The sequence below is a fragment of the Crocodylus siamensis genome, chromosome 9 (genome assembly GCF_052110815.1).
Source record: "Crocodylus siamensis isolate JL-2025a chromosome 9, ASM5211081v1, whole genome shotgun sequence".
In the NCBI taxonomy this organism is placed as follows: Eukaryota; Metazoa; Chordata; order Crocodylia; family Crocodylidae; genus Crocodylus; species Crocodylus siamensis.
This window is the reverse complement of record NC_143403.1, coordinates 15314048-15341233: the sequence shown is the minus strand read 5'-3', so window position 1 is coordinate 15341233 and position 27186 is coordinate 15314048. Positions and strand designations below refer to the sequence as shown.

The 27186-nt window shown below is 44.1% G+C and overlaps 2 protein-coding genes across 3 annotated transcripts in view; both read left to right on the top strand.

The window, feature by feature from the left end:
• The first annotated feature begins 681 nt into the window (after positions 1 to 681).
• On the top strand, positions 682 to 7988 carry RRAD (RRAD, Ras related glycolysis inhibitor and calcium channel regulator). The gene is made up of 4 exons (XM_090063386.1): positions 682 to 1161; positions 2520 to 2593; positions 3140 to 3344; positions 5071 to 7988. Exons 1-4 carry the CDS (start codon positions 810 to 812, stop codon positions 5346 to 5348), a joined length of 909 nt encoding a protein of 302 aa, XP_089919512.1. The 5' UTR covers positions 682 to 809; the 3' UTR covers positions 5349 to 7988.
• A 6095-nt stretch (positions 7989 to 14083) lies between these two features.
• Positions 14084 to 27186, top strand: part of CDH16 (cadherin 16) — a 76822-nt gene continuing 63719 nt past the window's right edge. The window contains exons 1-2 of one of the 2 annotated variants that reach the window (XM_090063000.1): positions 14084 to 14108; positions 24773 to 24830. In XM_090063000.1, coding sequence (XP_089919126.1) covers positions 14101 to 14108; positions 24773 to 24830 — 66 coding nt within the window. In that variant the 5' untranslated portion in view covers positions 14084 to 14100. Of the gene's footprint in view, positions 14109 to 16161; positions 16432 to 24772; positions 24831 to 27186 lie in introns of those variants that run through there. The other variant, XM_090063001.1, reaches the window with a different exon arrangement.

Here is a 27186-nt window from a genome sequence, read left to right as displayed (position 1 = left end):
ACAGAAGCAGGACTGTGGCTGCCTGGTTCTCCTGCTGGCCTCATGGCAGGTTAGCGTGTGACGCCTTGTGTCCAGCTTGAGCTTGGTCTTTATGGCATGGGATGGTTTGGAGAGGGACAGGATAGGATATTTGGATAGGAAAAGGGTAGGATATTTGGATGGAGACAGGGCAGGGGATGCGGATGTGGATGGGGACAGGACAGGGGATGCGGATGGGGACAGGGCAGGGGATGGGGACAAGGCAGGGGACAGGGGATGCGGATGCGGATGGGGACAGGACAGGGGATGCGGATGGGGACAGGGCAGGGGATGGGGACAGGGCAGGGGACAGGGGATGCGGATGTGGATGGGGACAGAGCAGGAGACAGGGGATGCGGATGCGGATAGGGCAGGGGATGCGGATGCGGATGGGGACAGGACAGGGGATGCGGATGGGGACAGGGCAGGGGATGGGGATGCGGCTGGGGACAGGGCAGGGGACGCTGCTGCCTCAGCAGGGGCGTCCGAAGAGCTCTTCCCGCCCCACTTCTCCGGGTCTAGTATCAGACACCGGCTCCGCTCCCGCCGGGGACAGCGACGACGTGGCTGTCCGCGGGGCGGGGCGGGGCGGGGCGGGCGGGGGCGGGCGGGGAGCCCCGGGGCGGCGCTGCACGAGGCGACGCGGCTGCCGGGGCTTCGTCACGGCGGCGGCGGCGGCGGCGGCGGGGATATAAGCGCGGCGGCGCGGGGTGGCGGCAGAGCCGAGCCGAGCCGAGCCGAGCCCGGCAGCCCCGCGCAGCGCAGAGGCGAGCGCCGCAGCCGGCTCCGCCATGACCCTGAACCGCGGGGACAAGCTGCGCTACCTGGACAAGCGGCGCGGCAGCACGCCCCTGGCGCCGCCGCCCCTGCACCGCCGCAGCATGCCCGTGGACGAGCGCGACCTGCGCGCCGCGCTGCCGCCGCCGCCGCCCGCCGGCCTCGTGCGCTGCCCGTCCTACAGCCCCGGCGCCGGGCAGCGCGACAGCTGGGCCTCCGGCTCCTCCGACTCCGTCATCTCCTCGGGCAGCGACTCCGACGCCCACCTCTACAAGGTGATGCTGCTGGGCGAGCACGGCGTGGGCAAGACCAGCCTGGCCCGCATCTTCGGCGGCGTGGACGACTGCCCCGACGCCGAGGAGGCAGGTGAGGGCGCCCGCCCCGCCGCCGGGCGGCTGCGGGAAGGGGCGGCCGCCGTGCCAGCGCCGCGGAGCCCGCGGACCAGCCGGCTTCCCGCCGGGCACCGCTTGGCCGGGGCACGCGCCTCGCCCCCCCGGGCTGCCGCCTCGTCTTCAGCCCCTGCCGTGCCGTGCAGTACTGTCTTGGCCCCCCCGGGGTGCCGCCTCGTCCCGTGCAGTACTGTCTTCGTCCCCTGCCGTGCCCGCTTTGTCCCAGTGCAGTACTGTCTTGGCCCCCCCGGGGTGCCGCCTCGTCCCGTGCAGTACTGTCTTCGTCCCCTGCCGTGCCCGCTTTGTCCCAGTGCAGTACTGTCTTGGCCCCCCCGGGGTGCCGCCTCGTCCCGTGCAGTACTGTCTTCGTCCCCTGCCGTGCCCGCTTTGTCCCAGTGCAGTACTGTCTTCGTCCCCCCGGGGTGCCGCCTCGTCCCGTGCAGTACTGTCTTCGTCCCCTGCCGTGCCCGCTTTGTCCCAGTGCAGTACTGTCTTGGCCCCCCCGGGGTGCCGCCTCGTCCCGTGCAGTACTGTCTTCGTCCCCTGCCGTGCCCGCTTTGTCCCAGTGCAGTACTGTCTTCGTCCCCCCGGGGTGCCGCCTCGTCCCGTGCAGTACTGTCTTCGTCCCCTGCCGTGCCCGCTTTGTCCCAGTGCAGTACTGTCTTCGTCCCCCCGGGGTGCCGCCTCGTCCCCATGCAGTACTGTCTTCGTCCCTGTGCGGTACCCGCTTCGTTCCCATGCCATGCCCGCTTTGTCCCCATGCGGTACTGTCTTTGTCCCAGTGCAGCGCCCGCTTCATCCCCCTGAGGTGACTGCTTCGTCCCCGTGCTGTGCCCACTTCATCTCCATGCGGTGCCCACTTCACCCCCGTGCAGTACCATCTTCATCCCCGTGCGGTGCCCGCTTCATCCCTGTGCAGTGCCTGCTTTGTGTCAGGAGTAATAATACAGCCGGTCTGGTCCCAAAGAGATGCTGTAACAGCCTGGCAGAGGGAGACAGGGTCGCTGCGACTGGGACCCTGACTGCTGTTAGCTTAGGGTCACCTCCAACCTAAATGCATTGAGAAACACGGTGCTGAATGAGTCCAAAGAAAGAGAAACTGGCCCTTTTACACACAAGCAGTTTTCTCTCTTCCAGCAGTTAAATAGGAGATTGCCAGTGGATGAAGGAAGCAATAACTCAAAAAAGTGCAGCTGCAGTAATGTATCATTTTAGATTAGGGAGTCACCACCCCCTTATTATTAGTAGATGGCATCAAGTGCTCTCTGTGTTGCTATCTGATCTCGTAGCATTTTCATAATAAGCAAATAGAATAACAAGTACATCTTTCTCTAGGAAACACATACGACAGATCCATTATAGTCGATGGAGAAGAAGCTTCTCTCGTGGTGTTTGACATCTGGGAGCAGGTATTTACAATTAAAATAATTTTTTCTGGGTTGTTTTTCACATCCATGTCAAATTTAGAGTAAGATTCTTTCTGCAGCTTCTTGATTGCACCAAGTTTTGGCAATATCCTAGGAGAATAATAATACTGTAATTCTTTGTTCTGTAATTAAACTCCATCTCCTGTGGTCAATTTCTACTAGTTGGATAGCTTATTTTAGACTTTGCACAGCACCAGGGTACAAACCTCATCTTGCTGTGTCCAAGTAACTGTTGTCAAGCTAGCTACTGTCAAAGTCAGTGGTTTACAATCTGGTCTATGCCTGCCTGTGATACAACTTGTAAAAGCGGCAAAGCTTATAATGTTATATTCAAAATTGGGATCCCCCCCACCCCAACAGCTTAGTAATATATATATTTTAAAATCCTCCCATAATGCCTCCAATAAGCTAGCTTACTAGGTCTAGAGCTATTAAAATAATTTAATTCATTATTTGGGTCCAGGAATGTTTAGTTTAACATTTTCAGTGCAATAAATAGTTTCTTTCTATCTTTCCTTCTTTCTTCAGGATGACAGTCAGTGGCTTCAGAATCACTGTATGAAAATGGGGGACGCCTATATTATTGTGTATTCTGTGACAGACAAAGTTAGTTTTGAGAAGGCCTCTGAATTGAGAATTCAGCTAAGAAGAGCAAGACAAACAGAAGACATTCCTATCATTCTCGTGGGGAATAAAAGTGACCTGGTCCGATCCAGGGAAGTCTCAGTAGACGGTAAGAGACACTTATTCAATTGTAAATCAAAGTCTAATTTGGTAACCGAGGTTGACCTAGTGGAACTGTTCCAGTTCTGGTGCAGAACAGGGTACGTCTGGGGTGTGTGTAATCTATACAGTGCAGAAATCTGATAACCAGGGCTCCCTATTCAAGACTTCAGAACATGAAGAAACAGTTTGTCGAAGTGGCGGTGGTTGATTTTCATGACTAGGCACTGAGTAGCGTCCTGAGGTGTCAGTAAGTATGAAAATGACTCAGTGCAGCAGCCTCAAAATGCTACTCGATGCAGTATTCAGAGTCACACTCTGTCACTAATTGCTAATAGTGATTTTAGCCAATTCTTGGCTATACAGTGGTATTTATTAAATGACTTGATAATCTCAGTCCTGCTCCTGATGGACAGACGCCTGCATCAGAATCCATCACCGCAGCACGCCATCTCTGCTGAGGGCAAGGTCACAGAAATGGCACAATTCTTTTCTCTAAATAATTCCATTGCATTTGGGGTGTGATAGCTGCCAGGCTTGCATGGCCTGAATCCATGCTGTCCCTGTTCTGCAAATAAGCTGCAACTAGTGAGTTTTCTAAGAGTTCAATTTTGGTAACCAGTTGGATACATGCCAGTGGCACCGAAACAATGGTTGTTTAAAAAAAATAATAAAGTTTTGTATTTACATGGTAAAATGTTGAGAGACATCATTAGTGCCATAATAAGTTTCCAGCTCTTCAGTCTGGTCCTCATTCCCTGCCTAAAATGTCACACATGCCTGCATGAGGGGCTGGTTGGAGTTCAACCTAGATGGCATGAAGCTGTTATTTGTGGGGAATATGGCAGTGTCTAGGGAATCGTGACTCAGAATGAGGATCCTATTTATTTATAAAGCTTGCAACTCTGCAATCATTTTTTTTTAATCCTCAACTGAAAGTGGAAAGCCATGTTTCAGCCATGAGGCAATTTTTTTCTTTTTATATGTAGATAGTCTGAAATATGAATGTAATGTGGATAGTCAAGCATGGGGACAGTCTATGTAGAGAAGCTGTAGAATCTCCAGCCATGGAAACTTTCAAGAGCAAGTGGAACAGACACTTGGCTGACCTGATTTAGTTAGGGATGATCCTGCTTTGAGCAAGGGACTGGACTAGATGACCTTGTGAGGTCCCTTCCAGCCCTACATTCCTATAATCCTATAAACTTATTTAGTGACTTTTAGCCTTTTATCACAACCATAGCCCTGTGCCTTCTGACCTCTGACAGGTCTCGTGACTTTTTCTAACTGTAATTTGCTCTATTTTAGGAAATTGTTGCTAGCTTCAGGTATTGCAAAATGTCTTGTCTCCTTGCAGTGCTGCTCCACAGCTTTAATTTGAAAGAAGTACATATTTCTCCGCACCCTATATGGGATTCACTTTTATACAAGCAGACAATATTTAAACCTTTTAATAATGGGCCAGGCTACCTGAGAGACTGTCAGTTGCTTTATATCCCATCTCATTTAGTGGAGCTAAGTATGGCAGTGGTATAACCCTGAAGGCAAGAAAAGGAACTATGAAATACTCATCATCTTAACATTTGTGGCATAAAGGCCATTTTCCCTTACACAATCAATTTATAGGCAAAGAGGGGTATGTGTGAAGTTTTCACTATAGTTTTTGATGCCAGTGTGAATGAAGGAAACAATAGTACATTTTACTGTCATTCACTCACTTGTTTCTGTCTTTCCAGAGGGCCGGGCCTGTGCTGTGGTATTTGACTGCAAATTCATCGAGACATCGGCTGCTCTTCATCATAATGTGAAGGACCTGTTTGAAGGCATAGTTCGACAAATCAGACTTCGCAAAGACAGTAAAGAGGACAACGCCAGGAGAATGGCCAACACTAAGAGAAGAGAAAGCATAGGCAAAAAGGCAAAGCGGTTCCTTGGGAAAATTGTGGCAAAGAACAATAAGAAGATGGCTTTCAAAGCAAAGTCAAAGTCTTGCCATGACTTATCTGTCCTTTAGAAGCTTTCAGCAAGGCCAGATGCTGCTCACGGGTTGTGAACAAGCGTTTGACTGTTATGAAAACTATATGGACAGTCTACATGGTGATTAAAACAAAAAGACTATTTTAGAGTCTCCTTAATGCCTTAAGGTTCATAAGCAAGACCTGGAAGTTACATTACAATGTTTGCTTCAGTGATAAATGGTTTAAGCTTCGTGTGTGCAAGTAAATGAACTGATTTTACAAAAGTGGCTTCCTATGCCCACCTCTTCACTGTGTATATTTGTTATGTCGTCTTGTCCTACGGATACCAGAGATGCAAAGATTAGAAAGGATGATGATAGAAAATGAAATATCACCATAAACTTGTCTCCTTTGCAGAGCAAAACTTGAAAACCTTTTGTACGCAGGCTCGTACACTCTTTTTAGTATAAATAAACAATGATAAATCTTTTTAAAATTAAATGTGGGGGACAGTAGAACCACATTAGAATGGGAGAAAGCAAAATATATATATAGTTAAATACAGAATAAATATCATTTTATGAAGTTAATTTGCACTTCCATTAACTGTTCAATTACTTTGTTACTTGTTTACATGCAGATTTTATAATAATAAAGTATTATTTCCTGTTATAATAGGGTTTGGGTTTTTGTTTTCTGTTTCCTGCACAGCAAGCACAAAAGGACAGGCAGCAGTGCTTTTTACACTGGCTTTTTTATAGCACAAAAGTGTTCAAAAAAGTGTAGAGACTATAACATAGATTCTTACTGCCAGCTGGTGCAGATAGCTTGACCCTGCTTGCCTAGTCCACTGAGACTACTCATGTAAATAAGGAAAGCAGGATTTGCTCGTTAATTAATCTTCCACATAGCCCCTAGTCCTTCACTGACCTGAATCAAAACCGCTCTGGCCTTCAACAGAAGCAGTCCCTCCCCACCAGCCCAAGGGATTTAATCAGATATAAATAAGTCTTGTGCATAGTTGTTTTTAAAGTCCACAGTAGGATACCTGTAGCTTCCAGGAAAAAAACGTGCTTGCTAGTAGTTTCTGTGAGGGCAATACCAACTTTGCATGGCTAATTTTGGTGGTTGGAAACTGTCCTCGTGCAGGAAAAGCAGATCAATTTGACACCTGGACAGCTCTCTTACAAGCCTCAGTCTGGAAGTGCTTTGGCCGTGAGCAACATAAGGCTTGTTTATGACGCTAGCCTATAATATTGTTTCTAACTACAGCTTTGTTTCATTATAATCATGTATCTCTCTGACTCCTCCTTATTGCCTATTGATAAGGTGAAAGGACTTGTTTGAAAAGAGTGTCAAGGAAGGTCACTCACTAGAGGCTAAGAGCATTCACAGTTTCTGCCTTAATTGTAATTTTCCCTACATTTGCATTGCTTGTATAACTAGACTCTGAACTAATTCACCTCTTGTATTCCTCCTCTTCCCACCAGTTCCATCCCCTGGCTGGGGTAAAAATGATCAAAAGGAAACCTTGAAGATTGCACCTACAAATTTTCACTTCTGTATTATTTATAGGGTGGGTGCTTGTTGTCTGTCCTCCTGCGTAACGAAAAAAAACTGCTCCTTGATGAATTCTCACCTTATGCTTGCTCCTGGGCTTACTTGAGTTAGGTCAGTAGTTCACCGATAGCAAAGGAATAACTGGTACTTCAGAAAAAGAAATCAGTGTGCCCATAGGTGGCATTCTTTTCTCTTAAATCTGTAGTGAATTTAAGCCCCAGCATAGTGCTTGCAGGCCAAAGACATTGGCTTTTTAGTTGGATATAAACAAGTCCTTGAGCACCTGTGATTAGTAAAAGGTCCATGGCAATTTTATTTATTTTTTAAGTGTTTAACGTTGATGTCCTGGCCCAAGTCCAGCTTGGGGCTTCTATTCCATTTCTCTGAACCCCATCCAGGCATCCTGAAAGTCCAGTTGGATGCAGTTCCTGCCCTAAACATGTCTCACTCTAGCATCTGACCCTGTAACAATCCCTGCATCCATAAACTATTAATACCGCTGCAGCTGCACCACCACTGAAAAAATGGTACAAGGTCCTTATTCATGTGCATGAGTCTTAGCATGTTCCCAATGAAGCCAGTGGCAAAACTATGATATCTTTTGTGTGGGCTTGTGAAGTTTTTGCTCTGTTATGCTTTCAGAATGACCTGTGGAGGATGAAGTCCTGTTGACTGTATCTTTTTCTTCCTTGTCTGTAAAACACACCTGATCTAGCTGTTTCACTCAATCTAGGTCCTGAATTCCATTTTTAATAAGAAATGTGCTGTAAGCTCACTGGTTAAAGTTTGTTTTTTCACAGAGCAATGTGTTAGGATGATGTTTCACTTTTGATGCTGCAACATGAATGCGGCTGCAAAATCTCAAGGTCACGGGCAATAGCTGTGCTCATGAATACTCTGCATTGTAAATCAAACTGCTTTCTCTCCATGAATTTAAAAGACTAGGGTTTTGGACTACTTTTAAATTTGAGCTAGTCATGATGATACTTTACTAGATATTATTTTTGACAGTATAAACATAGTTAATTTCGTATAGTGAAAGTTTGTCATACGAAAGAATAAACCACAGGTCAGTTCCTGGGCTACTCTGTAAAACTTTACCTTTGCAAAATATGAACAATAAAATCAAACTCTTATTTTACTATATTTTTGCCATGTGTTTGTACAGTATCTAGCACAAATAAGTCCGGGGGCTTGACTGGAGCTCTTGGTTGCTATTATAATCATAACAATATGTTTATTATGGTCTAATCCCAGTTTATTTCCAGCACCATGACACTACACCATAAGCATTGTTTTCTAGGGACAATACTTCTGGAGTCAATGTACTAGAATGAGATGCTCCTTCCCCCACTACCAGCCTCATATTAGTGATCTAACATGGAAGTATTTTTCTGGGGTAGTTTCAAAGATATTCATGAGAGTTAGGTGCCTAGCTCCTATAGAAAGTCAGTAACAATTGGACCGCTAACTGTGAACAATAATTTTGAAAATTCCAACCGTTATCTGAATCTCTGCATTTTGAGATGCTAACTGCAGTGCTGGATTTTATGTTGGGGACAGCTCTAATTATTAGTATCTTCTATAATGGAAGGATAGAGCCTTCTATTTGTGACTCATAAATCAGATTTGAAAAACAAAAGGGTTCACTCAATTTATTATAATTAAAATAGCACCTTATGGAATGGTTTAAAATAAGAAAAAATACCAAAGAGAGTAATTTCTTCCCTCCCTTCCTTCTTGATCCCTCTGCACAAGAAAGAAACATTCACAGTAAAGATTTAGATTTATCTATCCACAGGCATGGTGTCTATTCCTGGGGAAGTCACAACATTACAAACTTCGAAATATTTTCTCCAAAGTTATTAGAACAACCCCATAGTGAACTTGTACAACATAGCTATAATGATTAATCCTAACTGGAAAAGAATGAGCCTAATACAAAGCAGGCTTACCATTACCTGGAGGTAGGTAGTGTAATCATTTTATTATACTTAATTTATTGGCCAAGGTACTTTTAATTTTGTTCAAGAACAATTTAGAGCTTAATCACATGTACTGGAACAAAATCCCCACTGAATTTCTACCCACAGGCAAGCGTGCTGCTTGATTTTTCCATAACTGTTTTGTCTGATTCCCAGGGGTTATAATAGATGGGATATTTGACTTGCTTTTTGAATAACAGAGTATCTATACTTTGCTAATAAAGATATTTTTTTAAATTCAGTATTTCTTAACTAACACTTGTTTTAAGAATTTGAAATTGATTAAATTGCTTCTGCCAATGACATTTTATGTACCTAGATAAGAGAGAGTGAGATGTCACAGAAAAAAAAAAGCAGGGGCATCTGATCTTTATCCCTGAATTAAGTTAGTCTGCAATAGTATTTAAAATCCAAAGGGAAGTATCTTTATTCAGTCTGGAAACTCATCCCAAGTTCCAGAACTCAGCTCTAGGAGAGCTGTTGAACTTAACAAATTCACCGAACTCCCTGTCCACAGTTATCTTGCTCCTATTAATTATGAACCCCAATAACTTTGCCACAATTTGCCTAGCAATGCTTTACCCTCTGTCTCTCTTTAGTGAATTATTACAGCAGACAAAATGGGCATGTTTCTAAGAATTTCCCTTTGTTTTCTTTGTCTTCTCAAAATGTAAATTAAGCAACTGGAACAAATTAGGAACTTCCAAACATGTCCTAATATTTTCCAGTAGCTAGAAGGCCTGCGAGAGTATTTGGGAAAGAAAGTTAGAGAGAGAGGCAGGGGGAAGTGGAAAGACCCAAGAAGACATGGTGCAAAGGTAGAAAACCAGACCTGAGGTGTTTCAGAAAAGATAGCAAAGGACAGAGGCTTTTGGAAAATGAAGGCTCCAAAAGCACACAGCTAGTGGGAACAAGAAGAATAAATCATATATATTCAAAAAGCTACAATTTTCAAATAAAATTTCACAAGGTTAGATTCAGGCCAAGAACATATATTTCAGATTTAAAAAAAAAAAAGCAACCCCTCCAAACAAAAAAACCCCAAACCCCAGTTCTTTCTTAAATAACAGCAACATTTACTCCCAAATTGGCATGCAGGTGGGGACATAGTAATTTGGGAAATAGGCACCCAGTCCACCAGTCTGCCCCCCCCCACAGTGAATTGTGACTTCACCACGGCAGAAGAACAGATTAAGCTGTACCACCTCCAGGCTAGACTATTGCAATGCAGTGCATTTAACAAACAACATTCAGAGATTTCAGCCAGCAGAGCAGAGCTTCCCAAACTCTTCCTCAGCATGACCCCATTTAAGAGCCCTGAGCCCACAGCAGGTAGCCCGTATCTGCCCCTGCTCCATGCACAAATCTGGTGGGCATGTGCCCCCCATACCTCTCCCTCCCTGGGAGTGCACGACCCCACTTTTTAGCATTGTGACCCCAAATGGGGTAATGCTGTAGTAGTTCACATGATCACATGAATAAAGATGGTCAGACCAAAATGAGTATATTATTCCTGTGGTCTGCCTTGGCCTCTTATACTTTTTAGGTGCAATACAAGGAGCAGATGATTATCCAGAAAACTGTAAATAGCCTCGGATGTGGCTGACACCAAGGCTGCCTCACTTCTCAGGTTTCCATGTTTTTAAGCATTCCCTTACCCCAAATACTTTTATGGAATTTACATTCAGCTCATGTCTTGATATATTATGAGGAATCATAGGGAAGATACATACCCTAGAACAGGTCATGCTTTATTTAGGCATATCAAAGGTGCAAAAAACCAGACACAAAAATGCACTGTAGCCAAATGAGATCCTACAGTAAATATTAAAACCAATCCAACCCACAGACTCCATGTTCAATTTCCAAACAACCTTGTCAGAGGAACCCGTGTACGTTCCAGCCGCTACAAAAAATAACGAGCCCCCCTTTTTATATCTGTTGAGTGCTAAAGGCAGAATCTTACAGGTATCTCAGCTGCAGGTATCTCAACTGTGCGACTTCTACTTTATCCTTCTGCCCTCCACTGTTATGCACCAGGCAAGTTTACACGTGCGTTAATGTAATTACAGCACGGTAAGCTTACTGCTTGTAATAATGGGTACTAAGTTAATGCACCGTAATCAGCGCTACTGTGCAGTAGCCCAAGTGCATGCCTGTTATAGGACACTAACGCACAGTAGACTTTCGCTCTGATGCGCTAATACGCAGTAGAATTAGTCTACTGCGCTTCTAATGTCTCGTGTAGATGCGCCCGCTGTCACTTCCACAGCAGAGGCTAAATAGCAGTGGGAACTTTAGAGTGGTACTTCTCTGCTGTTACAAGACTTATTGGAAAAATATTAGCTATCAACCAGGTCCCCCAGATCATTGCTTTACATAATGTGGTTTAGAGAAAAATGTCAGATTTTGCTGCACTTAAGTTCATGATTAAGACAGCATAGCAAATTAAATTACTCTCTCCTTGAATGTCAGGGGTGTTGTTGCATTTGCTGAGCAATAGGGGATCTTTAGCTAATTCGTTGATGGAAAAGGATAGAGTTTTTAACAGCTTATGCAATCTGACAGCCCTCCTTTTACCCTACAGTCTTTTTATCCGTAGGAATTTTTTAGACATGCAGTATTGTTGCATATGCTCTTTTCCCCTTTGCTATTCAACAAGCCTTTGGCTGCCTACGTAGGCTACCCAGTCCCAGTTGGAAAATATTCTTAGAATCTTGACCCATGAGAGCTTGAAGAAAGCCAATCAGGGCACACTTAAAAGCAATATAAATGTTGCCAATGAAAACATTTTATTCCACAAATCAATGTTGTCTTGCAGTGTTGCAACCCTCACATTGTAGCGCTGTGCTAGCCCATGAGAATCTGAAAGGAAAAACTGACTATGGAAACTATGAGCCTATGAAACTAGCTCATGCTTATCAATAATCTATAGCCTCTGGCTAACCTCTGTACCCAATCTACATCCATTGTCTATACACTGCAAAGATAAAAAACAAAGCAGAAATGGTGACAAGTAGATTAGGCTGTTTTAGTTCTTTCAGTCTTATTAACATAAATACGGTTTCACTTTTATTAGGTAAAGACATGGAATCTATCTATCTATATAAAAGATGAACAATACACATGTATATGTGAGATATTACTATTATTATCATTTTTTTTATGTATTGAAATTGCTAGAAACCCTAGTCATAAACCAGGATGTCAGTGTTTTTGCCACTGTTTAGACCCAGAACAAAACAAGTCCTTATCCCAAAAAGTTTATAATCTGACTACTGAGAGTTAACACACTGCCTTATGCTTGATAAGAATAAAAACAATCCAGCACTGAGCTTTGTGCTGAACCAGGGGGGACCACAGAGAACTTGAAGCCATGCCTATGGTCCTTCTTTCCCACAGGCTGCCTCAGGACAGCCGGCATCTGCTTTGATGCAATGTAGAATCACCTCAAGGTTGTTCAACTTTTCGCCTAGCTGCCAGCCTACATTCTTGAGGGAGGCATAAGCAACGAGGAATCACCAAGCAAAGGGAGACCCTGTCACAATCACTATACTGGCAGCTAAGAGAGAAGCAGCATAGACGCTACTATGCCACATCTATAACATGAGAGAATTTGCTTATATAGCAGGGAGTCCTCTGTTAATGAGTTAAGATGGCTGGAAAGACAATTTGACACTAGTTTGGCAATAAAGCTTTTGGAATTCCCTAGATTAGACTTTCTCACACATACCTTCCCCTCCCCTCCACCCTGCCTCATTTTCCCCAGTCACTTAATAAAAAGTTTTCTTTTTCTGTTATATAAGAAGTTAAAACATAGCTTTAATTTTTTCAAACAGAGTGCACATGTAATTAGTGGGACATTATGGCTAGGGACAGGCATTTAAAAAGTCTGAGCCAGAACTGATTCAATCTTTGCAGGTTAGTCGAACCTGGCTAGGCTAAATCAGTTTGTAACCATCCAGGCATCCCAGAAATGCAGGCACCTGCCTGCAGTGGCTTAGGCTAGAAGCCAGGGGGCACTACAGCAGCCCCCTCTTCCCTTGTACAATGCTGAGCTGAGCAGGGCATGGCCAGGCCCCAGCCCCACCTCTGACTAGGGAGCAGTTCCCCCCCCACACCTTCTGATCAGCCCCGCAGGGAATTGATAACAGTGTTTATCACCCCTAACTCAGTGTTTATCACCTCATTAAGAAAAAGACAGAGGGACATTACCAGCTACTTGTGATTCTGCCTTTGTCCGGGTTACCACAGCACAGACCCAGTATGTGGTCTGCTAGCTAATACACAGATGCCTGTCAGCAAGGCAAAAGGGAGGGGAGAATTCCTGCTTAGCAGGGAGTGGTGAGGGGGACGGGGGACCAGGGTGGGGGGGTGGAAGCAGCCTGCAGTCTCTGCCAGAGCTGAAGCCAGGGAGCAGAGGGGAGGGGCCAGCCCTGCCATGGAGCAGAGAGCCCTGCCCAGCCCAGAGAGTATGCCAAGATGCTGGAAGAGTCTGGTTTGACTCAAATCAGTGAAGTCTGATGCTATATTCAACCAGGTTTATCTCAAACCAGTTTATCTCAAACAGGTTTCAGCCATTTTTAAACTGGTTTATGTGCACTGAACATCTGTTCTGTTACAGGTTTGAACCAGTTTCTGATCACTTAAACCAGTTTGTGTGTAATGTCTGTCCCTTGCCTAGAGGATTTAATAGCTATAGTCAAGCTAATGATGTCTCCTGTAGAGACAACTCTTGCTTGATATGCATCTAGCAAAATATGTACACTCAACAAACAGCTAAATCAGTCAGGATTGTATGCACAACACAACCTCACTTCACTAAAAAGGAGGGATAATTAAATGCCTTTTCAAAGACTGCAATGGATACATTCCCTGAAAATAAGGTTTAGGGTGGAAACATACAATTTCATCGTTACTTATAAAGATCCCTATGGCTTCCATTTTCCTGGCTTTCATGACTAAGGCCAAGTCCTGCTCCTGCTGAAGTCAATGAGAAAACTCCCATTGATTGATGAGAGCTTAGAAAAGAACAAACAGATGTTATTTTCTAAAAATTTCATGAATAGACAACAAGCTAACAGCTTTTAGGATGAATAATTTTATACCCAGGTTTTGGAAAATGAGCTGTAAATGAAATGCCTAGTTAACCTCTTGGGATTCTGGCATGGTTAGTGATTAGTACATTTTAATTATAAAGTAAATAATTAACCTACAAGCCTTTTTATTTCACTCTCAAAGTTATATTCTGCCCTTCACGAACATGATGAGGTAAGTAGCACTTTTCTTTTGTCAAGAAAATTTTGTAATTGGTTAGATTTTCTACCTTACTTCTGAGATGAAGGGCTAGATTGTGAACCCCTTTCTCACACTGGTCCTACTGAACCAATTCCATGTAGGTGTCCTTCCCAGTCAATGCCTAGCCCTCTGAAAGCCAAACCAACTGCTAGCAGTGGGCATTTTGCTTGGATTTCAGTTCTTAAAATTTCTTGTTTCATGGACATGCCTAAATACTTGCTAATAAAGTATTAATATGGGTGAAAGGATGGAGAGCTAGCATTAAACCAAATGGAAAAAAACTGCAGGCAGTTTTTGGTGGCAGTAGAAACTTTGTGAATATTATAAGGCAAATTCTTATCTTGGGTGTTAACCTGATGTCATTCTTGCACAGGTGAAGGTTTTGAATGTTAGCTACATTAACAAACCTAAGTATTTTGTAGGTTTGAATGTAATAATTTTCTTAATGATCTTGGTTTTTCTGAGTGTTTAGCGTTATGCTAGATTTGATATGTTGGTGGCAAAATGACAAGAAATCAAGCCTAAGAATACTTAGCTAAAAGTCTAATGCATTTTAACTGGATTTTTTCCATTAAAGACTTTGAATCACAACTCTTCATTTAAAGCAAAAGTGAAATATCTTAACTTGATACTCAGAATAACCTTACAGAAGACCAAATGGGTACAACAAAAAATTCTGAAGTTATATAAATGTTGAGTGCATTTTACTCTCCTATGAAATATGAAGTTTCATTTCTACCCTTTTACAATCTTTTCTCTGATGCCTGATGTTTGTGCCTGAAAGTTTGTATTTTAACACTTTTTTTTGCAAAAATCTAGTATAAATGATATCATCCCTACCTTGAGTCCTGATTGCTTTTTCCTCCAGACCAATACGGCTGATTGGATACCTGAACTGGATACCTGAGTGCATGTTGGTGTTTAGAAAGGAAAAACAGAAGAGGCAAATCTTGGAAAGAGATGAGCTCTTGATAATTTTATCAGTCACTGGGCTCCATTGCTGTTTAGCAGCTTTCCAGACTTGACAATCTGTGTTCAAGTGCACAGGCAAATCCAGACCTCAGTACTCTGCTTAAGCAACCTGATTATGTTCTTGGGTACTTTATGGGGGAGGGCATGCAATGGGTTGCAGAGGGGTAACAGAGAAGATCTGTGGAGGTTACTGCAGCCTGATGCCTCCATCAGGTAGGGATTAGTATGTGCCCCAGCCCTAGTCCCTGCCCCTGCCCCTGCCTCTGTCTGACAGATGACAGGGAATGATTCAGGTTAAAGGCAATAGAGCGTACACTCCATGCAGTCCATGGAGGGAAAGGTCCAGGCACCTGCTGTTCCTCTGAACTCTTGAGAGTACAGAGCCTTGGTCCAAGGTGGTATGTAAGTTCCTACTTCTCTCCCAACGCAGCCTGCCCCAGCGTTGGATACAGAGAAGTTCAAACTGGGCTGAGGAAATAAACAGACCACTTATACTTATATTGCATTCACTTCTTGCCACTGAGCTTCATCAAAGAGGTGCAGGTCCCCTCACCTCCCCGTACCTTGTGCGTTCAAAGAAAGTGCTGCAGCTGCTCTTTACGGGTATAAGGAATTTATTTCTGCTTCACTGCTAGATGCATCACGGTCGGGTTTTAGCCCTAAGAAATGATGGCAGGATTCAGCTCATTGACTTCAACTGGAGCTTTGCCTAAGCAGAAGTGAAGGGGAGTAGGGGGGAGATGGTTCTAGCTGCCCAAATAAGAGTTAGTTCTTCATAGTCTCATCCACTGAGAGCAGTTTCCTATATTTCGTATTTCAAAAAGAGGCACTGGTAAGGAAAAGACTATTTTTAATTCACTGACTGCAAGCCTAACTTTCCAAATGGGCAGAATAGAGATTTTAATGAAAACTCAAACTTTTGCTCACCCAATCCACAAAAATACCCTGCATTTCAACAAGAAAATCCCTTTTTGTATGTTAACCTAAGTGATGATGTTTTATCACTGTACGTTTTCTTAAATTGTTTTTTACTTTAGTGAGGAAAGCTGTCAAAACCATGGTGATCTCTAAAACATCTTGCATGACATTGAAGGTGGGCTGTAAGGTCACTGGGGCCAGAATGGACGAAGTCCACTAAGTGCTCTTTTATATATTCCTGCTTCTCACAACTTGAAAATTGCCCACCAGGAGGAAGTGAGAAAACCCCTCTGAATATCCCCAGGTTACTTACAGTTTTAACATGTATGGATGGGCAGGGAAAGAAAAAACATTTCAAACCATAAGCCGAACCCTGCAGCTTTTTACTTCTGTGAGCAATGCTTGGGTGAGTACAATTTCACTTGACATAATAGGACAAATTCTGCTCCAAGAAACACCAGGGTAATTCAGTGATGTTTACCTGATTCTATACAGATTTAAGCATATGCTTATTTTTATGCAATGGGACTAGCTGCAACATGTCTAATTAAGCAAATGTTTAAACTGCACTGACAGATGCACAGGCCCCCACTCTAACTCAAGGCACTTTACAAAAAACGCCATGAGTTAGAGTGGTGCCCCTGACGCAACAGATATTTCCCTGTTGGGTCGGGGGCGTGCATGGAATCGAGCTCTGCTTTGGAGCTGACTGCGCTGAGAAACCTGCCTGCAGCCTCTCTCTCCCTAGCCCTGCCCTTGCCTCCCAGTTCTGGTGCTTTCTGCAGGAAGGGATGGGGGAGAAGGGAGAGGGAGTGGGCTGCAGGCAGGGCTCTGTCTGGCCTGAGCTGCAGTGGGGGTTGGGGGCGGGAGGGTAGAGGGGCCTGGGGAGCAGCCACAAGGTGGAGGGGCTCCAATCCACCCACCTCCCTTTCAGGCCGGGCAAACCTCAGCCCTCAGCTTGCTCCTCTTCTCTTCTCCCCCCTCCCTTCCTGCAGGGTGGAGCTGGGCTGCATCAGGCCAGCCCCGATCACACAACGGATTGACCCTAGGGAACAGAAGTTCCCTAAGGTGCTTCACCTTCATCTGATCCCTCATTTGATGAGGGTTAATTGGTTGCATAATCAGCCACTTTCAAAGTGTTCTGAAGCTGTGCACTTCTGTTATGGCGCAGCTGTAGAGCACCTTCAGGTGGTCATTCGCACAACAAATGTAACTGCTGTCTGTGCCCTTTGTGAAACTCCATGTCTAATAAGTGGCTTGCACGTACCTGGGATGTTTGCAGGATCAGGCACTATATTTTGAAAACCAAATCTTGAAAGACCGTTGGTACAAAGTAATGACTGGAAGCTGTAGTGGAGTTGGAGTTTTGTTGCAGCTGTGCTGATCTGGGAAATAAATGAGAAACAAGGTTTTTTGACTGCTATCTTTTATTTGACCAACATTTCTTCCATCTATGCAGTTGGTCCAGTGTCAAGTTAAATAAAATCATGATTTCTGAGCATTTAGGATTGATAAAAATGTTGCTCTCTGTAATAAGAAATTGTCTAGTTGCAATCAAGAGAGGTCAAATAAATTAAATGGCAGGCCAGATCCTGTCCTGAATTGCACCACAGTTAATCAAGAGTAACGCTGTTGGCTTCAGAGCAGAATTTAGCCAATATTTTTTATTATACACAAACACTTGTTATTTCCGGTGCCTAGTTAGTGACCATATACCATACTTTGTGAAAGAAATGCAGTATTCATTCTGTACCCATCAACTACACCTCATTAGGAGAAATGACACCTCCTTCCCCCCACCCCCCAAACTGCCAATAATTCAGTGGGAAGGGCTCTCAGCTGGGATGTGGGAATCCCAGGTTCAGATTTTTACTCTTCTTGATTCAGATACAACTGACCAGCAGCCCACTTCTATTCTGGGATGGGTCTGTCTCAGTTTCTCTTGCTGGAGCTACCCTAATCAACTTTGTATGAGACCGGGGGTTACAGTGGACAATAAGCTGAACATGAACTAACAGTGTGCCCTTGTTGTAAAGAATGCTAATGGCATCCTGGGTTGCATTAGTAGAAGCATTCCCAGCAGATCGAGGGAAGTTATTCTTCCCCTCCATTTGGCATTTGTGGGGCCACATCTGGAGTACTGTGTTCAGTTTGGGGCCCCCACTACAGAAAGGATGTGGACACATTGGAGAGTCCAGCGGAGGGCAGCAAAATGGTTCGGGGGCTGGGACACATGACTTATGAGGCAAGGTCGAGGGAAGTGGACTTATTTAGTCTGGAGAAGAGAAGACTGACAGGAGATTTACTAGTAGCTTTCAACTACTTGAACGGTGGTTCCAAAGAGGATGGAGCCTGGACCTTTCTCAGTGGGGGCAGATGACAGAACAAGGAGCAATGGGCTCAACTTGCAGCAGGGGAAGTTTAGATTACATATCAAGAAGAACTTTGTCACTAGGAGGGTAGTAAAACACTGGAACAGGTTACCCAGAGAGGTTGTGGACTCTTCATCCTTGGAGGTTTTTACGACCTGGCTAGACAAAACCTTGGCTGAAATGTTCTAGTTGGGGATGGTCCTGCTTTGGGCAGGGGGTTGGACTAGATGACCTCCTGAGATCCCTCTGACCCGCATTTTCTATAATTCTATGATTAAATAAGCATGGACTTTAACCCAGAGTTCTCACATCCTAAGCAAATCTCCTAGCCACTAGGCTAATTGCTCTTCTGAGATGGGCTGTATTTATATTCTTCTCTTCTATCATCTATGGAAAAATGCCAACAGTCTTTTGTTCCAATACAGAAAATTTTGCAGGTTGGGAACACTCTTTCCTACCAATTTTCATTTCCAAATACAAGGGATAAAATCTTGGCCCCGCTCAATTTAGCGGGAGTTTTGCTAGTGAGTTCAGTCGCCCTAGGAATTCAGTGGGACCAGGAATTTATATGTTCCTTGAAATCCCTGTACAACATAGACAGAGGGAAAGAAAAAACATCATTGTTCAATATTTTTTTTAAAACTGACACTTGTGAATGGGAAGAAAAGGCTGAAATTATGAATATGAAGAACTGAAATCTCTTCTTGCTGTTAAGCAGACAAGGTTCTTTGGGTGAGTCTTTTTTCTTCCTGTTGTTACGTGTCTGTGCAAGAATGTTTTGACAAAAGGATGCATCTAGACAGAGCAATCGAGAAACCAAACCCAGTAAAGATTTGCTGATTATTTTTTTTTCAAAGTCTTGGATATTTGAATGACTAAATGTGAAAAACATGTTGTATGTCTGGAAAGCAATTAATGGCAACAAAACTGCAGTAAAGTTCTTGGGTTTATTTGAATAAAAAAGGAAACTAAAGCCTTGATTTCTCAAAGACACGTGCATGTGCCTAACTTTACATACCTGAATGGTTCTGCTGGATTCAATAGAACTATTCATGTAAGTAAAATAAAGTACATGTCTAAGTGTTTGTAGGATCAAAGGCTGAGTGTATATGCCACTATTTGTTAATCATTTCAAAAAAAAATCTAAATTAATATACAGAAAAAATCTAATATTATCTAGCCCCTAATACTACAAATACTGACATACAGACTTAACTTTATGAAAATCAAGGGGACAGCACACATTCCTAAAGAAAACATGAGGGTGTGCTCACAGGACTTGTCCCATTATAATTGTCCCATTATAATTAATGTTGTTATTGGACTTTTTTTTTTTTGTCATTGCTCTTCTCAATGTTCAATCCAATTTTCTTTTCCTGAAAAAATAATACATTTAAAAGCATCAGGAAAACTAGGATAATAAATTACTGTTTCTAGTACATATATAAAAACAGAAGAAATCTGAACGATTCATCCACTCTTGGTTTTGTTGCCTGGTACCCTGGGAACAGTCAGCTATTTTAATTTATTTTACATCAGGGATACAAATACACCAATTTTCTCACACTCAGCCTGGTAGCAATCATAACTGGCCTTTGAAAAAATTATTTCTCCCTTATTTCAGTCTCTCATTATTTTCCTTTTAATAAATGTAAACATTTCTATTAAGTCCAGATGTCCTCTTGGAATTCTCCAACAGTAGCCCTATTATTACAAATATAATTCTAATATGCAAAGATTTATAACTCTTCAATATGTTGCTATATTGACATTAACTGTTTGTAGTATTGGTACAGTAAGCAAAACTTGCCTACACCTTGCAAGTCCTTCATATTTTTGGGGGGGTAATAAAAATTGTTCCTAGTTTGTCCATTTTGTACCTACATTTCCAGTGATTTAGTTTGTTTATGGCTAAAATGTTACAATATTTCATCATAACATTCAAAGGACATTAGCAATACCCATCTTTTTCTATTCAGTGAGCACATTACATGAGATCCCTCGTGCATGTTTGCCCTCTTTCAAGTATCTCTGCTGATAAAGTTTATAATATTTAATATTAAATATGATTTAAGGTTACAAGGTTTTAGTTAAGGTATTACAAGGTTTATAATATTTAAAAATTACCATCACATCTTTACTTTCAATTGAAATTGTCAGGCTTAAAAACAACAAGAATTTTGAAACTCTAAATATGAGAGTTTAGAAATCTCTTTAAGGAAGGGTTTGTTGTGTTGCTTTGTTTTGTTTTCCTTGTGTTTGATTTTTGGCTTAAGGCTCTACATGTAAATTATGTGAAAGTACTTACTACTTGAGGCAGGTTGAGCTTGTACAAGCCAGTATTTTCCTGAAGGAACCCAGAATAGCAAAAGACCGACTACCCAGTCAGGTTATTTGTAGTCAAGCAGAAAGAAAATGCTGCAGAATGTTAAGTTTCGTCTCTCATTTTCCCAGTACATGATTCCTTGGAGGACTGAGTAGGAACTCTCTCAGCCCTCCAACAAAGGGCTGCATCTTGTGCAAAAAGAACATTTCTCCCCATGTGTTTGCACGAGTTTGATTTAAACAGCTCTCAGTAAAAATAAATAGGCAACCAAAGTAAAAAATTTTTTCTACTTACATTGCTTATTATAATTCAAACAGTTCAACAAAAACAGAGAATTCAAAATCTATGCCTCATGTAAACAATAAAGAAAAATACTTTAAATCCTCCTTTCAAGATTTTAATAGCACAGAAGAAAGAAGTAAAAAATGGCACAAATATATTTTCCTTTGTAGATCGTCTTCTTAAAAAAAGTTAGTCACACAAAATAACACTCTTCGCAGGCTATATAAAGAGATCAGCATATTCCTGCCCCTGGGGCAGGGGGCTAGATTCAATGATCTTCCGAGGTCCCTTCCAGCCCTAACGTCTATAAATCTATAAGTGACCAAGCAAGAAGGTCTAAACCTCTCGAAGGGCATGGCTACACAAGACACATTACCATGCATCGACTAACTGACTGCACAGTAAAGTGTCACAGTCTACACATGCAGGCACTTACTGTGCAGTCAATTAGTCTACTGCATGGTTAATTCGCTACCTGCAAAGACAGAAGTTACTGCACCGTAGCATACATGTAGACATGAACTGGGAGAAAATATTTTCCCGGTCAGCCCCCCCGCCAGGAAGCCACTCTCAGGATAGCCCCAGGGCCACAGGGTTTGCAGCTTCTCAAGCCCTGAGGCTGGGGTGGCTTTTTGCCTGCCCTAGCCTGGCCTTTAATACTGCAGTGACCCTGCAGCCTGTGCCACCTGCTGCTTGCCTCTGGCTACCGGGTCCCCCACCAATTGCCCTGGGCCAGCCACAGCAGCCTGCCTAGACCCTTATACTGGCCCCTGGCCCAGCCCCACCTGCCTGTCCTGTGCTGTGCCCCTGTGCTGCACTGCAGTGACCTGCACAGGCAGACCCAGACTCTTGCCTGCAGCCCCTGAGGGCCTAGCAGGCTACCTGCGGAAGCGTGGGCAAGACTGGTGGGTATGCCTACTGCATAAAGGTCAAGGCCCTGCAGGCACAGTGGGTCTGCATCACCAACCACAACCACTGATCAGGGCTGCCCATGGGACCATGTCCTTTATATGGCAGCAGGGTAACACTGTTGTGCCCTAGGTGGATCTGCCCCATGCTCTCCAGCATGAGTGGCCTGCCAGAGCCTCTGCCATGTTAGTGGGGGAGGACCCCTTGGGGCACCAGGAGCATGTCCTGCCACAGTCTCCACCCCCAGCACTGTCCAGCAGCTTCAACAACCCAGGTCAGCATTTGCCCCATCAGCTCTGGGTGTGTAGCTCTGCCAAGGAGGAGAGCCTGGGACTAGCACCACCTGCACTGATAAGCTCCAGCTCCTCCCTGGAGGGGCCCCTGCCCAGCCAGACACCATGCCCCTGCATCCTAGGATGTTGCTGGGAGCCACACATCACCACCACCAGCAGGGACAGACTCAGGCCACTGGGCACACCTGCCATGCACACCCAGTAAGCTCTGCACTGGGAGGAGGGCTCTCCCCATCCCCGCTCCTGCCCCGTCTCCCTGCTCAGCCTGGTTGAGCTTCCCCCTGGACCTGGAGTTCCTCCCACAGCATGCAGGGAGGCGGGAGGCAGTACAAAACTTTATTGAGTATCCTGTGCCCCCTCAGCTAGGAAGGCAGGCATGGACCTCTCACACACACAGAAACCTGTTGATGCTTGTGACATTTGGCAGTGATGTCATTTTTGGCTGTGGGGGCCAGGGATGTGTAGTGTAGGCACAGGTACCCCTCCAGGTGGTGGTGAACATTTCAGGGAAGCACGGGCCTGCCCACTGCACCATCAAAGCTGAAGGTCCCAGATCAGGTTATCAGGCGTGCCTGGGGCACCATGGCGATCAGCAGCAGCAAGGCATAGTGGGTTGGGCACCCCTTGTTCCACGCAACAGCTCATGGAAGAATGCCTGGGACACTCTTACTACGGGCATGCACAGGGAATAGGGCATGCATGGGGGGAGGCCTCCCCCAGGGCGCTTCTCCAGAGGGTGGGCAGGGGCACCACTGGTTCCATGTCCCAGTCAGCTGGGAGCCTCTTGCCCCCTGTGCCTGGGCACCATGGGCCTGGCAGCAAGGGAGGAGATGGCCTGGCCTGCAGGAGAAGATGGGGGGTAGCGGGTCTGGAGCACCCAAAGCAAATGCTGCTAGGAGCCAGGTCTGTCCTGGCCTGGGAAGAGGGTGGGAAAGGCATACAGTTTGCAGCACGCACTGAGTGGCACACCTGCCCCTGTGAAGTTAGTGGGGATGAGGGGCTCGGCTGATGGCCACCTGTGCCAGGGCCTGCCCAGCCAAATTACCATTATCCCTGGGCACCTGTGTGTGCATGACCCCTGGTCTGAGGCCGGGGAGCACATAGCCCCCTAGTATTGTGCATATTATCTCAGGATGCCCAGGAGTGGCAGTGGTGGCTAGGGCAGTGGAGGCCATGAAGGAAGACCACTGGGTGCTGGACACCATCATGAACCTGGAAGACACCTTCATCTCACCTGCTGCCCTGCCCCTGGTCCTAGCCCTGCCTGCCCCCTGGCAGCTGCCTAGCCACAAGCCACACTACTGAGATGTAGTGGCATCTTCAGCAGCCAGATCCCTCTGCCCTGGCACCTGCCCTGGGTCCCCCACCAGCCAGCCCGCAAACTTGCCCCTTCCCCACTTGCTGCTTGCCCAGGCTCCATGTGGCCCCTGACAAGAAGCTGCCCATAGCAGGCCAGCACCACACATGGGTCCTGCTGGCCCTAGCCCCAGGCTGTAGGAGATGGAGTTGGCCATGCTGGCAGAGCAGCGGCTGCCCTCACCCGCTGGTGAGCCTCCCACCTACCAGCCTTGCAGTCGGGGCAGGGGCAGAACAGGGCCAGAGGAGGCTTGGAAAAGGCTAGTGCCATAAGAAGCAAATCTGCTCGTAGACAATTGCCCAGGGCAGATTTACTCGCAGTAAATTACTGTGCAGTAAACCCATACAGCATTAACTGCACATGTAGACATGCCCAAAGTGTAATAATTTTCCAACTAGATAATTCCTTAACCATGGCTAGATCTGCAGCATCTACCCATGATGCTCTGTTTTTCACAATTCATTCTTTTTGCTGAACTTCACTAGAACAAAAAGTAGTGTAAACATTGACCTTATTTTGAATATTTAAGAATACAAAGATCTTATTCTGAACCTTGGTGTAGTTAGCAATAAGCCAGATAACTAGCGCGTTTGGCAGACATGGCAGTAGAGTGGGGCTCAGGAGGCCTAGGTTCTGTTCCTGCCCTGCCACTAGCCTGCTAGGCCACTGTAGCTGCCTTTTCCAGAATCAAAAGTGAATGTCTGTTCACTTGCTTTTCAGCTCAATCTACACAGTTTAGAGTAACATGCAAAGACTGAATCGATTCAGCCTCAGGCTTTTTGACTGTCTGTACTTAGCCGATAGGGGCTTCTTAATTTGAACCTTTTAACAGGCAGCTGGGAGCTTCTGGCTCTCCAGCAGCTATGCCCCACACTGTGAAGTGGCAGCTGCAGCTGTGGGGCAAAGCTCCCAGCTCCCCAGCTTCCACAGGCACCCTGGGTGTCTTTCATTCTTTGGATACTAGAAGTATCTCTGACTACCAGTATACAGCCTATATATTTCTATCCTCCATATTTCTTTCATAACTATTTCAAGTGAACTTAAGATACAGTTTTAATTTTCATATTTACCATAGTATTATATCTTTTTTTGTAGAAAGTCACTTTTATTTATTTGGAAGCAAATCAGAGAATTAAAGTTAGAAGGCCAAAAGGTTATTTTGAAATAATTTCCAATTCACACCTATTATTTCTTTAATTTTATTTTAGGATGTTGAAAGGAATATCTCCTGTTTGCTTACTGGTTGTCTGCTCTTTCATTGCTCAAGTGAGTGATATATTTTATACATATAGTAGATATATTGTATAGTAGGTTTTTATGAACACACATGCAATGCTTATGTTAAGAACCTTACTATGATATGATATCTTAGGAGGCCATATGTTACATATTTAAGATACCATATGGTATATAATTTTGAAGACAGACAAGAAAAGCCCTTAGCAGAACAGCTATATTTAGCTTAAGGTATTAAATACAGTCCCTGAGAATGAAAAGGAAAACAGCATCCAAGTCTAATGTTGCCGAACCATTTACTTCACACAGGAGAGACAAAAGCAATATTTAGCCTTAAGAACAATTTTGCAATTCTTTTCCCCTTTGTTTCTAAACTCTTACCATGTGAATTAACAAAACATATGGTAAACTTCTTATGCCATCCATCTGGCCTGTCCCTGATAATAGGAAACAGAAATTAGATTTTTATTATCGAGTCTAGAGACATTTCAAGCTCAGCAACACTCTTTAAGCCTGATTCTGATCTCACTTCACAGTGCAAGCCCCTGGTTTATCAGGGTTCTTAATTTTAAGTACATGAGCAATGCTGCATAGTGAGTCCCATTACTTATATGCTTAAATAAGTTAGACATAAGAACTTTCATGAATCGAGGCCTAAATCAGGAGTTACCCCATCCACGTGGATTTACCCTGATGTAAGTGACATCAGAGTGAGGTGCGCAGGTTCGGAGTCTTCATTGCCTTGCACTTTGTGCAAAGTGAACGCAAAGTGCTGGCAAATCTCCTGTATGCTCATCTGGAGCATTCACATGGCTACAGAAAGTTCAACACTGAAGAAGCTTGAAAGTTTCACTCTGGATATAGAGAATGTCCCAAAAAGGTCTTCCTTGTGTAGAATATACTAAACACTTCTCCCCACCCATTGCCATTCACACCAGGAAATCACAGATGCTAACTGGTCCACAATGATGAAGCTGGTAAGTACTGATGGCTGAACAATTTGGACAGGATTGGAATCCAATCCTGCCAAAACAGGACAAATCTAAGTTTTAATGAACTGGAATGAACATACATAATAATATCACAGTGCCATGTTGTGAGGTGATAATTATCTGGATCATGATATTACGATACAGATCTTCCTATATTCCTGGCCCTGAATTGTGTGAACGGTGTTCTCGGGGCATAAAAATTTTAAATGTGTCCTGAAACCATGTCATGTGTCTGCCCTAGGTGTATATATCATGAGCCGAGGGACTATATATAAATCACAAAAGAAATAAACACTATGAGTTTCCAATGCATTTTCTCCACTACACTTAGCATCTGTTGTATGATGAGGTATAAAAGAGAAGAAGCTAACAAGAGGAATGACCCAGTAAAAGTAGAGCCATACAAGAAAACAAATCAGTAACAGCATAGGAGGTTAATAATGAAGACCTTATAAGGTTCAAATAAATCTGTCTTTACACATACACCCACACACTGACATTTAACACTGACAAAACGCTGACCCACATACATTCTGTCTCTCTTTTACACACCCAGAACCACATTTACAATAGATGAATACTGATTTCATTAATGCTTTTCGATCTTAAGGACTGATTGGCCTGCTTGTGGAGGGTACAGTTTTTTTGTACAGTTTTGCAGTTTTTTTAATCATCTGCACTATTCTAAAACAGACTCGTTATCCGTTAGGCTCACATCATGTATGGTGTTACAGTCTGGATTCTCTCTTGTCTAAGATTCAGCTAAAGATCTTATTTCTCTGCATTAGAGTAATGTGCAGTAATGGAGGATCTTCCTTTCTTTGTGCCTGTTTTAGGTATAATTGTTAACTCTAGCTGTCAAGTAAATAAAAGGCTGTTGCTTGTAATTGCAACTCTGTGAATGCCCCAACAATATAAAACATACATCTCCACCCAACCTCACAGAAATATTTACATGGAAGACATCACTTCTTCAGTGCTTAGAAACAATGCTTTTACACATCGGGTAGTGCTGACTATATGAATTAAATAGACAGAGCAAGATGCACTTATAGCCACATTCAGAGTTGTCCCAGTTTGCATTTTGTAGAACATCTAGTCCATCAAGTATATGAAACACTCCTCAGGAAAGGTATGACATCTATCAATACAGCAATTTTTTTCACTACCATGATGGCTGCTAATGTTACAAACAGGAAACCTTCAAAATGTCTTCTCTAAGCATAAGTTACCAGTGAGTCCTCTATAATTCAGTGGCCTTTAACTTAAGTAGTATCCTACCTAATAAGGCCGTCTAGTTGATGATTATCTGAGATTTTATGTAGACCTCATTCATGACTGATGGATTACACCTAGAGCTAGGCCTGAGCCATAGATTTATTCCTGCAAAACCC

Bases quoted from the DNA above. Each gene is read 5' to 3' on its own strand.
- RRAD (XM_090063386.1), top strand. From the start codon at position 810: ATGACCCTGAACCGCGGGGACAAGCTGCGCTACCTGGACAAGCGGCGC. The intron at 2,594-3,139 runs GTATTTACAATT...TTCTTTCTTCAG, and splicing joins TGTTTGACATCTGGGAGCAG to GATGACAGTCAGTGGCTTCA. The intron at 3,345-5,070 runs GTAAGAGACACT...CTGTCTTTCCAG, and splicing joins CAGGGAAGTCTCAGTAGACG to AGGGCCGGGCCTGTGCTGTG.